Raw genomic sequence first — 13,009 nt, 5'->3', positions numbered from 1 at the left:
TGAAGTGCATTAAAGGAATGCACAAGCACCATTTTTTGTAAACTAGCGCAGAGGTGGTCCACAACTGTGTACAGTGGTGCGATATAATGCATGTGAGTTAAGGTACCATTCAAAATCACACTGAAAAGCACCACAAATCATATGTTATGGCACAGTTTCACAACGCATAAGTATGATGTAGGCCTGAGAAGCTCTTTACAGTATATTTTACACAGTTTGAAAGTCAATTTCAATTTGGCATTTTGGTTTTAAATGCTGGCTGTTCCATATTTTTATAGCTGCACTTCATACAGAGATTAGAAGCTGTGACCTCTAGTCTATGTCAGAAAGCGCAAACTGAAAACTAAACTACAGCAGGGGTAGGCAAACTCTGGCCCTTCAGCTGTGGTTCAGCCACATATCCCATAAGTCATTGCAAGATTCTTACAGCCACAGGCATGACTCAAAGAGGTAGATGCATGATGGGATTTGTCATTTCACCACAGTTGGGAGGCAGAGTTTGCCTATCCCTGAACTACAGGAAAGGGTAACCCATGTATTCATTATATTTAGTGCATCATTATAGATTTAGGATAAGAGAAACAATATCAAGCAGGAGGCAGAGCCTCTCTGTGCGCCCATGTATATAAATAATTACAAACTTAAAACAAACATTTTTGAAAAAATGATTAATTACCTTGAAATAAGATTAAGCCCACTGAAATGAAACAAAAAATATCTTCAGGTTTTGCATAGGGTGGGAGAAGGGCAGAATCTCTGTCCTCATTAGGACCTCCACTCACTTCCTGCCCCAGTGGCACCCTTTCACAACCTGACAAACGGGGTGTTAAAGGGTGTCACTAAGAACATGGAAAGTGATGTAAAATTTTCCCAACAAAGACAGAGGCAGCAATACAAACCCAGCAGATGTCCCAACTCTTCTTTTACCTGGAGTCCTACTCCACTTAGACACGTCTAAAACAGATTTCCTTTAAATGCACTATGCCATAAATAAGAAAATACGATTTGCTAGCTGTTGTGGAACTACAATTTCAACATGCTCAGTTCCCTTCATCTGAATATAAAATAAGAGGAAACGAGGAAACTAAGCAGAATAATAATTATCTTGGGTAATTGTTAACAACACAATTGTAACGGCCGCCGCCGTCACCTGCGAGCAGGGGTGGTTTTTTTTTTTTTTTTTTATTCACCCCCCTCTCCAATTCCCATCAACATCATTAAAAATCTTTAACACGCACTTTTAACGGCTCTCTTACTCACACATTATCTGCGGTGATTTTGGGACAAGGGCGCCTCTTATGAGTCAACAACACTTAGTCATCTAGATTGGCATAAAACGCTCATAAAAAGCAGCAAAGGATTCTGGGAGCCTCTAAATAAAGGCAGCTACAGTTTGTGGTGCCTTGGCTGTTCCCCTAATTGTAACCACATGGGGAAAGTACACACTTCACCTTAACTAGCTGTTTAACAAAACTGATGAAAAAAAATTCAAGCATACGTAATGTGATTGCCTCCCTCCTTGGCTATTACATGGTAGGTTGGTGAATCTGAAATTACTTTTCATAATTACATTACAAAGAGACTTTAGTACGGAGATGTTTTTGTCTATGACCACAAGCCACAGCTTACCTGAAAACTTATGTTTCTTCATAGACTTTCTTTTTCTTTGCGAAATGTTTGCTCAATTTACCGTAAGTGGCCGCTGGAGTCCAGTGTTTCTACTGCCAATTGTAACCCAAAGCCGACCGCAGCTCCGCCAGGACGTACAAAGAAGCGTAACATCACGATGGCCTCCGAATTTGTTCATTGTTCCTGCCTGCGGCTGTGTCTGTCCCCTGTGTCTGCTCGGGTATTGCGTTTAAAAAGCTTGCATGTTTAAGACAGAGCTCTGGGAAAAAACAAAAACGTACCCTTGCAATGGGGCTACCCCAGCACAGCAAGGGTTAAGTGCTCGCTTTGTCTAGGGGGCTCAAATAAAGAAGTTTTACTCACCTAATCCTCAGCCCCACAGCGTTTATCAATCACCTTTCTCTTCCTCTGCTCAGGCATTAGAATATCCCTTGGCATCCTCACGTCCAATGCAGGTCAACGGACCTGCATTAGATGTGATCATGTCAGTGGTCCCTAGACCACCAAAGTCCAAGAGAGAAGAGGCTGCGAGAACCAGTGTAGCACCCCGGAGGGAGCCAGTGGAGCTGAGGATCCGGCAAGTCAATGTACTTTGAGACGAAACGAGCACTTAACCCTTGCAGTGCGGGGGGGGGCTACTGCAAGGGTAAGTTTTTTATTTTTTTTTACCGGAGATCTTCTTTAAACTGCAATTCTCCCTTATAATGTATTCCACCTTTTCAATGAATGCACGGCTAAATACATTGATTTCACTAGTTTTATCTAGCTAAAGATTTGTAATTCTTTCCAGCCAGTCTTGTAATTTAGCTAGCTCTGCCGGGCAGCATAGCCAAGTCTATGACCTCATTTTTCTCTACTGTAGTTAGGCAATACAGCTTGGTCACAAATTCACCCCAGCCTGCTGCCAGGAGAAGTAATAAACACTGAAATCATCACTCTGCTCCATAAACTACCAATGTTAGACTGGCAGCACTGTACAAGGTGGAGTAGTGTAGCTCCTAGTGCTGGCCTTCCTGATGTCAAGATGATTATCACAAAGTAACATCAATACAGACACAGGTAGTTATCCTAGCTGTATTTCAATGCATATTTCTTTTTACATATTCATATACACCCGGTTACCCTCAAGTATTAAATAAAATAAGTATATTTAGCAGTTTTTTCCCATCCTCCTACAGCACCTTTACAGATTATTGTACGTGGTATGTAGACGCACGGCATTAAAGAAGAGACTTTTCGTGTTTGCTTTACAGACATGTTCAAAGTGTGGGAAATTTCCAGTCAATCCCCCAATAAAGCACCCTGGCGCGTTTATTTATTGGTGTCAGTGTGGTGCTGCTTTACTTAGCTCCGTGTCAAATAACTCGCGTACAAAGGGTCCATTCATCCCGAGACTGAAAAATGTCCTCCAAATCTATTTGGTACCATAAAATCTTAACAACAGAGCCTACTGAGTGAAAAATTGCTGTCCTCATCATATTAAAGCGACCCACTGCTGATAATGCACTCTAGTCCATCTAAACAGCAGGAATAAGAGGCCTTGAAAGCACTCCATGCCATTAATTAACACATTCACTTCCTTTTCTCGCATTGACACTAAATAATAGGAAAACTCAATATGTGACATCTTCATAAACTAAGGGGTCCGTTTGTAAGAGGTCAAATGTCAGATTCAAAGACAAATCGTTTCTCTGAATAATAAAGCACGTGCACTTTACATTTCCCCTTTAACCCCTTCGTGACGGGAGACGTACAGTGTACGTCCTGTCACTTTGTGCCTATATGACTGGCCACGTACACTGTACGTGACGAGTTATATCAGGCTTTGTAATGCCGGTATTTGCTGATTCTCAGCATTTAACAGTCATTCATTAATGTCTCAGTATTGAGGCATTAATTAATGAAATAATTAAGCTTTTTGTAAAAGCTTCTTCCTTTCATTAATGAAAGAATGAAGCCGTTACATGCAAATAGAGGACCGCAATTTGCGATCCCGTATTTGACAGCTCAAAATAGCAGAGAGGCAGCAGTGACTCACCTCACCTCTCTGCTATTTGTTTTGACAGCTCGAGAGCCCGATGTTTGGATACATTTCACCAAAGAGATACAATGTATCTCTTTTGAGTGAAATGTATCACTTCTGATCGGACTCTAGGCCGATCAAAGAGCTTTTAGTGAGATCTGAATCTGACTAAAGTCAGGATCAGTCTCTAAGGTTATTATTAGCTGTTCCTAAGTTTGGATCAGCCTAATAGCCAAAAATAAAATAAAAAAGTTAATTTATCAAGCTGTCATAGTGATTGCTTGATATAAACTGACAAGAAAAAAAAAAGTTTTTTTATTTTATTTTTATTTTTTTTACAAAGTGTAAAAAAATTAAAATAAAGTGTAAAACAAAATTAGGAAAATATAAATTATATATAAATATATTTTTTATACTATAATTAATATAAAAAAATTCTAAAAAAAAAAAAAATAATCAAAACTTGTGAAAAAAGTGTTTTCTTCTAGTTTTTTTCCTCATTTTTTTTATTTTATTCAAACTAAGTGAGGGGTTAGGTACACATATGTGATATAATTATATAGCCCTATCTGTCCTCTAAAAAACAATATATAATATGTGTGGGTACATTTAGTAAGAAAGTATATTACTGCTGTGGAAGAATCACACAGCAAAAATGTAAAAAATGTGTCAGTCATTTATGAACAGAACCTGAAAACTAGCTCAGTCATGAAGGGGTTAAAGTAGTTCTGTACAGACTATTTATCAGGCCTAAAAGCTACAACTTTTTAAAATACTTTCTCCTTTTTTTGCTGTGTAGATATGAAATTTTGCATATTAACATGACACATTATCCTGCCCATTCAACATGAGAATCTTTAGACTTCTTTCCAAATGTTTTCAGAATTTTCTGACTTCCTATGTTGTAAAACATCTGTTTACAGAACTCAATAGCTAAACCTGAAGTTTATCACACCCAAGTGAATGTGCAGGAGAGCCGACTCCCCTACCTTGTTCTGCCCCACCCCATCTGAGGTTTCAATGAGACAGACCACCCGAAGATGGAAAACTACAGCTTTGCTCTTCCTTTAGATGACCCATATTGCTCCTGGAATCCTTTGATTCTGTACTAAAGCAGAACGCCAGCCAAAAATAATAAGATAAAAATGAATAGCCCATTAAAATGTAAAATAAATGCTTTAGTCCAGAGAATTCCCCCACCTTATTTTTTTCTGCCACTAGATGTCCTCAGTCTGATGGCCAGCTACTTTAATATTTTGTTTTGGCATCGTAGTTTCCCGCAATGCAGGGAATTGTGCTTTCATTTCAAAGCCTTTTTACTGTGCACTTTTCTCTCCCTTCAACATCAACCGTCTTACAACAACAGAGCAAGAGAGAGGATGACAAATGTGTTACAAGATGCAAGTAAAAATAATTAATTACATTTTATTAGTGGATATTATTAAACGGGAGGCATGTGAAACATCTGCTGCGGAAAGTGCTTGTATTACAAAAATATTTTTACTAAAGTGGAAATTGACCCAGGCCTTCACTTTAACCCTAGAGACAGATATAGCATTTGGAGCGTCTTTGCTACCCAGCAGTTGGTTAGAAGAATGAAGGCACATGGTCAACAATTCTAGAGAAAGGGGCTTTGGGACCATCGAACTTGTGTAGATAGTGCAAGGGTGGGGGGTGTATGTAGGAAACTAGCTAAAGTAAAGCTGTTATAGGTAAAGCCTAAATCCAGTAAAGTTTTGTAGTAGAGCATAGAGGTTTAGGACCTCTGTCAGGGTTTTATTGACCGTGGCAGAGATTTCCCCCTACTTTCTGTCCAGGTGAGTGATGTCATTCAGAACAGAAAATGAAGAGAAATCTTGGGACAAAAGACTGTGCTTTAAAGCTTTCCATGGTCTATCCAAATCTAAAAAAAATGGGGCTGAAGTTGGGCTTTAAAAATTAACAGCATATTTTTTCTGCTAATATTTGTCATGTGATGGCTTCCAAGCACAGGAATTTTTACAAGGTTAGCAGGAGAAGTGAACAATCTAGGACAACATAGCTGATTTGGAAAAATTCTCCAATTCAGCTCACTTTCCAGTTGTCCTAGATTGTATACTTCTCCAGCCTTCTCCAAACTCTTCACCCTTTTGTGAATAACCCCGTTAGTGTTGCATCTGGCAAATTGTTTCAATAAATTTTTGTCTAGTAAGGCTGGGTTCCCACCTGGACTTTTCCTATGTGCACGTTTTACGTGCGTTTTGTCTAGCGTATTGAGCATATTGTCTAGCGTTTTTGCACACTTGAAACTCTGCGACGTACGCACGTTTTTTGATTGACTACAGAGGCGTCCAATGAAAAAGAATTACGGTCTTTACGGAGGCGTCCAATGAAAAACACTTCCTGAGACGCAGCATAAGAAGTTGATTAGCTGAGCACACCAATTGTGTGTCCACCTTGTCACCTCTGTGGTATGTAATGATGGCTGACCTGGGTATTTATGTCACACTCTTTTTTTCCAAGTTAGTTCCACGCATTTTGAGGTTTGTGTTTAGGGCATAATTGTGCTCGTAGCCAGCATTCTGTTACTACTATTTAAATAAGGTTTTTGAATTGATAGATTTGTTAATGGCTAAAGGCAACTTTAAATAAGACAGTAGGACCATAAGAGACCAAGTTTGTCCTACAGATAACTAAAGAGTTGTCCCTGCCACAATTAAGGGTTGGAGTTCTCTAAGATGTTATGCTGTTATATATCTTGTTCACTTCTTGCTATAATACGGTACAACAATAGTGGTATATTGATTGTTTTTATCATTATTTCCAGAAGTCCAGAGAAGAGAGCAAAAAAGTCATTTATAAGTCCTATCTATATTCCGTGGACCATGCAATTGCTGGGTGGTGCCATTTTGTTATTTCTTGTGCTCATGGGAAGCACGAATGGCAGCAGTGCACAAGAATTCCAGAACAGTGAAGGGACAGAACAAGAGTTTATTTATGTGAACAGGGAGCGGCGAGCGGCAGAATCCGACAAATGCAGCTACACGTTCATTGTGCCTCAACAAAAAGTCACAGGAGCCATCTGTGTGAACTCCAAAGAGCAGGAGACTGTTTACGAGAGTCGGATCCACAAGCAGGAGATCGAACTTCTCAATACGGAACTTCTGAAACAGAAACGGCAAATCGAAACACTGCAGCAGCTTGTGGAAGTTGACGGTGGTATTGTTAATGAAGTCAAGCTCTTGCGGAAAGAGAGCCGGAATATGAACTCCAGGGTCACCCAGCTGTACATGCAACTATTGCACGAAATTATTAGGAAACGGGACAATGCACTGGAGCTCTCACAACTGGAGAACAAAGTTCTGAACCAAACTGCAGACATGTTACAGCTGACGAATAAGTACAAGGACCTGGAACACAAATATCAGCACTTGGCTTCGCTGGCGAGCAACCAGTCCATTGTGATTGCACAGCTGGAGGAACAGTGCCAGAAGGTACCTCAGTCAAAGCCGATACCACAACCTCCACAACAACCCAAAAGGGTGTATCAAACGCCCAATTACAACCGCATCAATCAAATATCTACCAATGAGATTCAAGGAGACCAAAACTTGAAGGTTCTCCCACCTCCTCTGCCAACCATGCCCTCGGTCACCAGCATCCCAACATCTACAGACAAGCCATCTGGTGAGTAAACCCTACTGGAAGTATAACAAAACTAACCTATTCCAAATGTATTTTGAATATACATCATAATGTGTTTACAGTCTTTTAAATGTAAGTTCAACTTTACAACATAGTTGTTAAACAATGTGCTAAATGTAACACATTTCATTCATATAGACTTCATATATACCTCATTATTTATTACTGTAGTGCAGCCATGAAACATATACAGTAAAAAAAAACAGTTTTTCTTTTACTTTTACAAGGTTTTATTGAAAAGGATACAAGAACCTACAACAGATTTGGTGGTCTTTATCACAAACATGTTCATAGCACAATAGAATACTCTGGTTTAATTACAGGGGGCGGGTGTTGTAAGGATTATTAAAAAGGGACACCAGAGGAACCATCTTTAACATTTTATTTGCTGTTCAAGTCAGGTGATACGCAAGGAATGTAAAATTCACAGCTATACAATCTTTAGCATGGGAGGCTATTAGTACCGTAAGGTAGAGTAAGAACATTAAATAAGAGCGTTATATAAAAAGGATTTAAATTAAAAAAAGAGGTAAAGGTACAAAAAAACATAAAGAGAAATGTAAGAAGCAGTAGGAAAAGAAGGAGGGGCCGCTACAGAGAGCCTACTCTACTATTTGCTGGCAACATGGTTATTTTAATCCTTGCTGCAGCACTTACTGTAAAATATGCAACTAGGCTACATTAGAGTTGGGGGGGGGGTGGGGGGATTAATTGGGGCTCATGCACACTGTTGTCTGTTCCAGCTCCTCAAGTTTCATTCTACCCATATAAAAGCAGATATAGTGTGAAACTTTGACAATAGCCACAGCATGTGTGTAGACACAGAAACTCTGCACAGAAATCTCTCCACTAGAATTCCCAAGGAATGGAACAAACTATCAGGTGGTTTAATGCTCCACCATTCACAAAGCAGTGATATTGAGTTCCATGTGGACTGATCTATTAATATCCAAAATATATATTTATCATTCTATTGTGTATAAGTACCACAGAGGTTCTTAAAAAAAAGTTGCAGTTATATAGCACAGAAGGTGTAGGTGGAACATACAGGGGAATTCAATATAAAAAAAGCCAGCACAAACAGCCCACATTAACAACTGCAAGAAAAAAAAAAAGCCCTTTTGGGTGGACAAAGCATACACCATAAGCGTATCTATAGTAACAGCTTGGGCAGTTTCTGCAAAAAGTGATGAGATTGACTAATTTAGACAGGTATTGAAGTAACAAATTATTCAGCGGCAAACCCAGAAGCTTGGAAAGTGGCTAAACATTTGTAAGATTGATGGCAGAGTGAAATTCTGCAAACCAGTATATGTAAAGGATAAGTCTAGCAGGATTCCTGTGCATATTTCTGATTTTCCATTATCACTGCAAGAAAGGCAGGGGAAAGCTTATGTCTGAGATTCCCAACATGACAGACGTGGCTTGCAAAGAGCAGGATGGAAATTGCAATTAATTGGGAAACATAATTAATGTCTGAGGGGGCTGCCAGCTTCCAAACACCATCCAAATGTGTTGGCAGAAATACTGGCTCTTGGAGAAGAGATTAAAGAGAAGCTGCAATTAGTATGGAATATTACAGACACTAGGAATGAGACCATTGCATGGAAAGTAAGTAAAGCTTCCCAAAGCCTTTCATTTCTTCAATGCTTTCCAATAAACACTCAACATAACCAGCTCAGGATGCACACAATTTTCTGGGCATATCTGGGAAAAATGGAAATAGCCTTTCTTCCTAAATACTGGAAGGTGAAGAATAGTAAAATAAGTAGATTCCTCCAGCAGCAAAACACACTTTAGGAGAGTATTTTAGTATTTCAGGAAAGGAGTGTAAGATAGCAAAAGTAGGAGAGTCCTCAAGCAGTGCAGAGTAATTCAGAAGGGGGCAGTTAAATAGAAGATTGAACAGATTCCTCCAGCAGTGAAGAGTATTTCAGAAGAGAAGAGTATGATAGCAAATAAAAGGGGGGAGTGCTGCAGAAGAGCAGAGTATTTATTTTGAGGGAGGAGAGGTAGGAGAAGAAGCAGAGTACTCCAGCATCGCAGAGAATTTCAGGAAAGTAGAGTTAGATAGTGGAAGGAGCAAACTCCATCACTGGAGGGACGTATTTTAGGAGAGGATTGTTTGATAATGGAAGACGTCTTCCATAAGTGCAGAGAATTTGGGGAGAGGAGAGATAGAGTGAATAGAGCCAAATGCTGCTTCAGGAGAGGGGAGTTAGACTGTCCCTTTAAGGTCAGACAGACAGAAGTGAGGTAAGGTATTTTCAGCCCAGACAAGGAATGGAACCATTTGCGTAATCTCCTGGGAACCTCAGTGTTATTATACTGACCTGGCTGTACAATGTTCTGTCTTTGCTTCATTGTTTTTCCATCCTGGTAGCGCTGTTTATTTGTTGTGCTATGTCTATAGAAACACAAGACCTGGTCGCTGGCACACCCGGCTCACTGACCTCTTGCCGGGGACCACACACAAATATGTGTTTTCACAAATCTGACAGCCAAATATATAAAAGTGTGGTCGGAGCCAAGAGTGGATCAAAACCCAGTAAAAAGAAGATGAAATGGAGATCAGAATAAAGATATTCTTCCATGTTGTAACTGAAGGAGAAGGGCCAAGGCTTTACTCTATCAACACCTACCAAACAAGCCGCGTGATGTCAAACGTCATCTAAAGGCTAATAAACCAGCACTAGAATTAGCAGAACAGACACTTCTAGGCTAAACAGCAGCATGTCAAACGTTGCATCTAAAATGGGCTTGTCCATTTTGTCTGTAGGCTTACATATGCAGGAGCAGTTTAAAACTTGCAAAGGATTTGTATTTCTGTAAATATATTTGAGCAACTTACACAGCCAACCTGGAGAACTGACTTTTTGCTACTGCAATTAAATAACACAACTACAGATTGACCCTTCCCGCAGCACATATTGGACAGTATAGCAAAAGCAGCAGACTGATGAGCTCATCTCACTGTGTAACTCTGCTATCCCCTCCTATCAACATGTCCCTGCTTAGCACATGAGAACTGCAGCACAACTAAAATTACTCTATGCTGATTGTCTTAAGATGCTGATGTGACATCAAACTCAGGCACTTACACTACATGCTTTAAAAATACACTTAGCATTGTGTTTAATTAATGCATACCTGCATTCATGAATTTGCTTCTGCCTGCAATTCAACTTTAAGATTTTGAAGTTATCTGCCACTATAGTAGTAGCTTCTCTTCTGTATTTACATTTTTCCCGTCATGTTGGAGGGTAGACTGCTCAATCAGAACATTTCTATTCTAAGTTTGTAGCAGCAAAAAGCAAACGTGCCATTTCTAACACACAAGAGTTACATGTGTAGCATAGCATTTGCCTAAGTGACCATCCTACATCATGAAGGTGGGTGTGAAGTTGCAGATAATGATAAAACCCAGGTACTTGGTGTGTAATTCATTTTATATCTCCATACAGGTTCACCTGCTCCACAACATATGGTTTACCAAGTTATTTTGGTCCCTTAAGATCGTTGTGCTGTTTTATTATAACTTTAATGACGTTTGACATGCCGTGGCCTATTTGGTAGGTGTTGATAGATAACGATTTGGCTCCTTCGCCTGTGGTTACAACATGGCATAAGCATTAATTCCTCTTTAAAGCCAAATGATGTCTATTTATCTCTGAAAAAGAAAATTAAATGCTCCCATCACCATACACAAATGCAGATATATTATACTTGTTTTTAAAATTACTTTAAGCTCTTATCCCTTTAATTTGATTTTAGAGTTATGATTTTTTTTGGTTTTCGCTTAGTGGTTGGGGTCTAAAGGGAAGTTATCACAAAAGCAATACAAAAACAGCCGTCACTGAATGTCTTAGCACAAGCTCTATGGGAGCTATCTGTGTGCCTAGTGAACAAATTATGCGACCTATTTACCTGGCTAAATGCTTGCTGTAGGCCTGTGATGCACTAAGGTTGCCTACAAGCCCATTCATACCAGTGCACTGTGATAACGTGCATGTTACCATTAAGTGCATTAGGTATGCTGGTGCACTGAGGTGCCATTCATTTTAAAAAAAAGGCACCCAAATGCACTATTACAGTACATCCTTTGTGTTCCAGCGCACTGAGGCACTACCTTGCATTGCAGTGCATTGCTGAAAATGCTGCATGCACAATTTACTTACCTGTCCTGACAGTTTGCTTATATCAGGCCAGTGACTGTGATTATTCTAGTGGACTAGGCAATGCCCCAATGCGTACAAATCTACCAGCTTAGCATAAATCTCTAGAAACTCAGGATAGAAGCATTATGTCATCCTTTTGGACACCGTCGACAAAATCAGCCACGGTGGGGTGAGCAAAACAAGGCAGATTATATAACTGAATCTGCCAAAGCGGCAGCTCCGAGGCTGGAGGCCAAGATTGTGCAATGGATTTCCTGCACTAATTAGTGAACAGATGGGTTGACCAGTGAGGACAGGACACAGGAGCCAAATTTAAATTAAGCAGACAACGAACAAGGCCGATCTGCTATATTAAACCTGAACCCAAACCAGTGCAGACAAGTGCAAATATCCCAATGCTTGGGAAGTTAAAGAATCAATAAATCCATATCATAAAGATAAGCATCCCCAGTTCTTCTGAACATCACATTAACAGCACAGCTTACAAAATAACAAGGGATTTTTTACTGTTTCATTGTAAGATTTTATTTGTATCTTGATTCAATACATTTCCATACACTGGTCTTATTTTTTTTTATTTTTTTAGCGGTTTAGGGTGTCATATTGTGTTTATTATTTAAGCTGCAGTATTTCTGAACAGGCACTTGGCAAAGGTTATATGGCTAGCGTAGCAGAACACATTTAAAGAGGAAGAATGTACAAAAAAAACACCAACTAAATATACACAGATGATTAAATCATGGAAATGTTTTCATCATTGCTATTACAGTTCACAAATATACGTGTTACAGTACCCCATACCTGCACAGAAATTAAGGACATTGACAGTTCTGCAACCTTGCTATGTGAATGACTGTTTTAGGTTAGCAACATTTGGAATTATTTTAGGTGTGGGTATAAATATTTCCCCCCTAACACATTACTTTAAAAAAAAAAACTTTTGATAATCTAAAAATGTTGGTATAAGCTTTACACAAACCAACTTACAGTTAAACTTCACCAGTCCTTTGCCATACTGCAAACTACCACCCTGGGCTGGTCTGTATACATCTGATATGGCCAAACATCTTGAATATATTATTTTAAAAAGTGCATATAATTAAGGAAGAAAGGAGCTTTGTGTAAAAGATGTCCCAAAAGCTGGGGGGAATCAGTCATTGCTTGAGGGGGAATTAATTGGTTGGAGGGGGAGTCATTGAAGAAAGGCTAGACACAAAGCCTAAAGTGTGCTCAGTCTAAGCTGGAGATCATTGCTAGGAAGTTGACTCGAGGTATTGCTTCACTGGTAGGGCTCCACAAGATAACGGGCTTTTGAAGCAAAGTAATGAATCATCAGACACAAAGTAAAGGAGGTCCTCAGGCAGTAATAGTAAGACAACCAAAAAGTTGAGGCATTTAGGTAGATGATAAAAGTACAATGTCAAAGCCAATATTGGACGGGCAACAAGATTATTATTCAGGCGGGGGGGGGGGGGGGGAGACAACTTTTTAGAGA

At 39.5% G+C, this 13,009-nt stretch overlaps 2 protein-coding genes across 6 annotated transcripts in view; one reads left to right on the top strand and one right to left on the bottom strand.

Annotated features, from left to right (window-relative positions):
• The window catches only part of RALGPS1 (Ral GEF with PH domain and SH3 binding motif 1), a 302,170-nt gene that overhangs the window by 187,295 nt on the left and 101,866 nt on the right, over positions 1–13,009 (bottom strand). The window lies entirely within an intron of this gene.
• Positions 1–13,009, top strand: part of ANGPTL2 (angiopoietin like 2) — a 28,063-nt gene that overhangs the window by 10,508 nt on the left and 4,546 nt on the right. Inside the window, exon 2 of the mRNA XM_018567676.1 lies at positions 6,459–7,318. Within this exon, the coding sequence (XP_018423178.1) occupies positions 6,517–7,318 (802 nt within the window). The 5' untranslated portion in view covers positions 6,459–6,516. The remainder of the gene's footprint in view (positions 1–6,458; positions 7,319–13,009) is intronic.

Source organism: Nanorana parkeri, unplaced genomic scaffold (assembly GCF_000935625.1).
Source record: "Nanorana parkeri isolate BGI_ZX_2015 unplaced genomic scaffold, ASM93562v1 scaffold1081, whole genome shotgun sequence".
Lineage (NCBI taxonomy): Eukaryota > Metazoa > Chordata > Amphibia > Anura > Dicroglossidae > Nanorana > Nanorana parkeri.
This window is presented reverse-complemented; position numbering and strand designations above follow the sequence as displayed.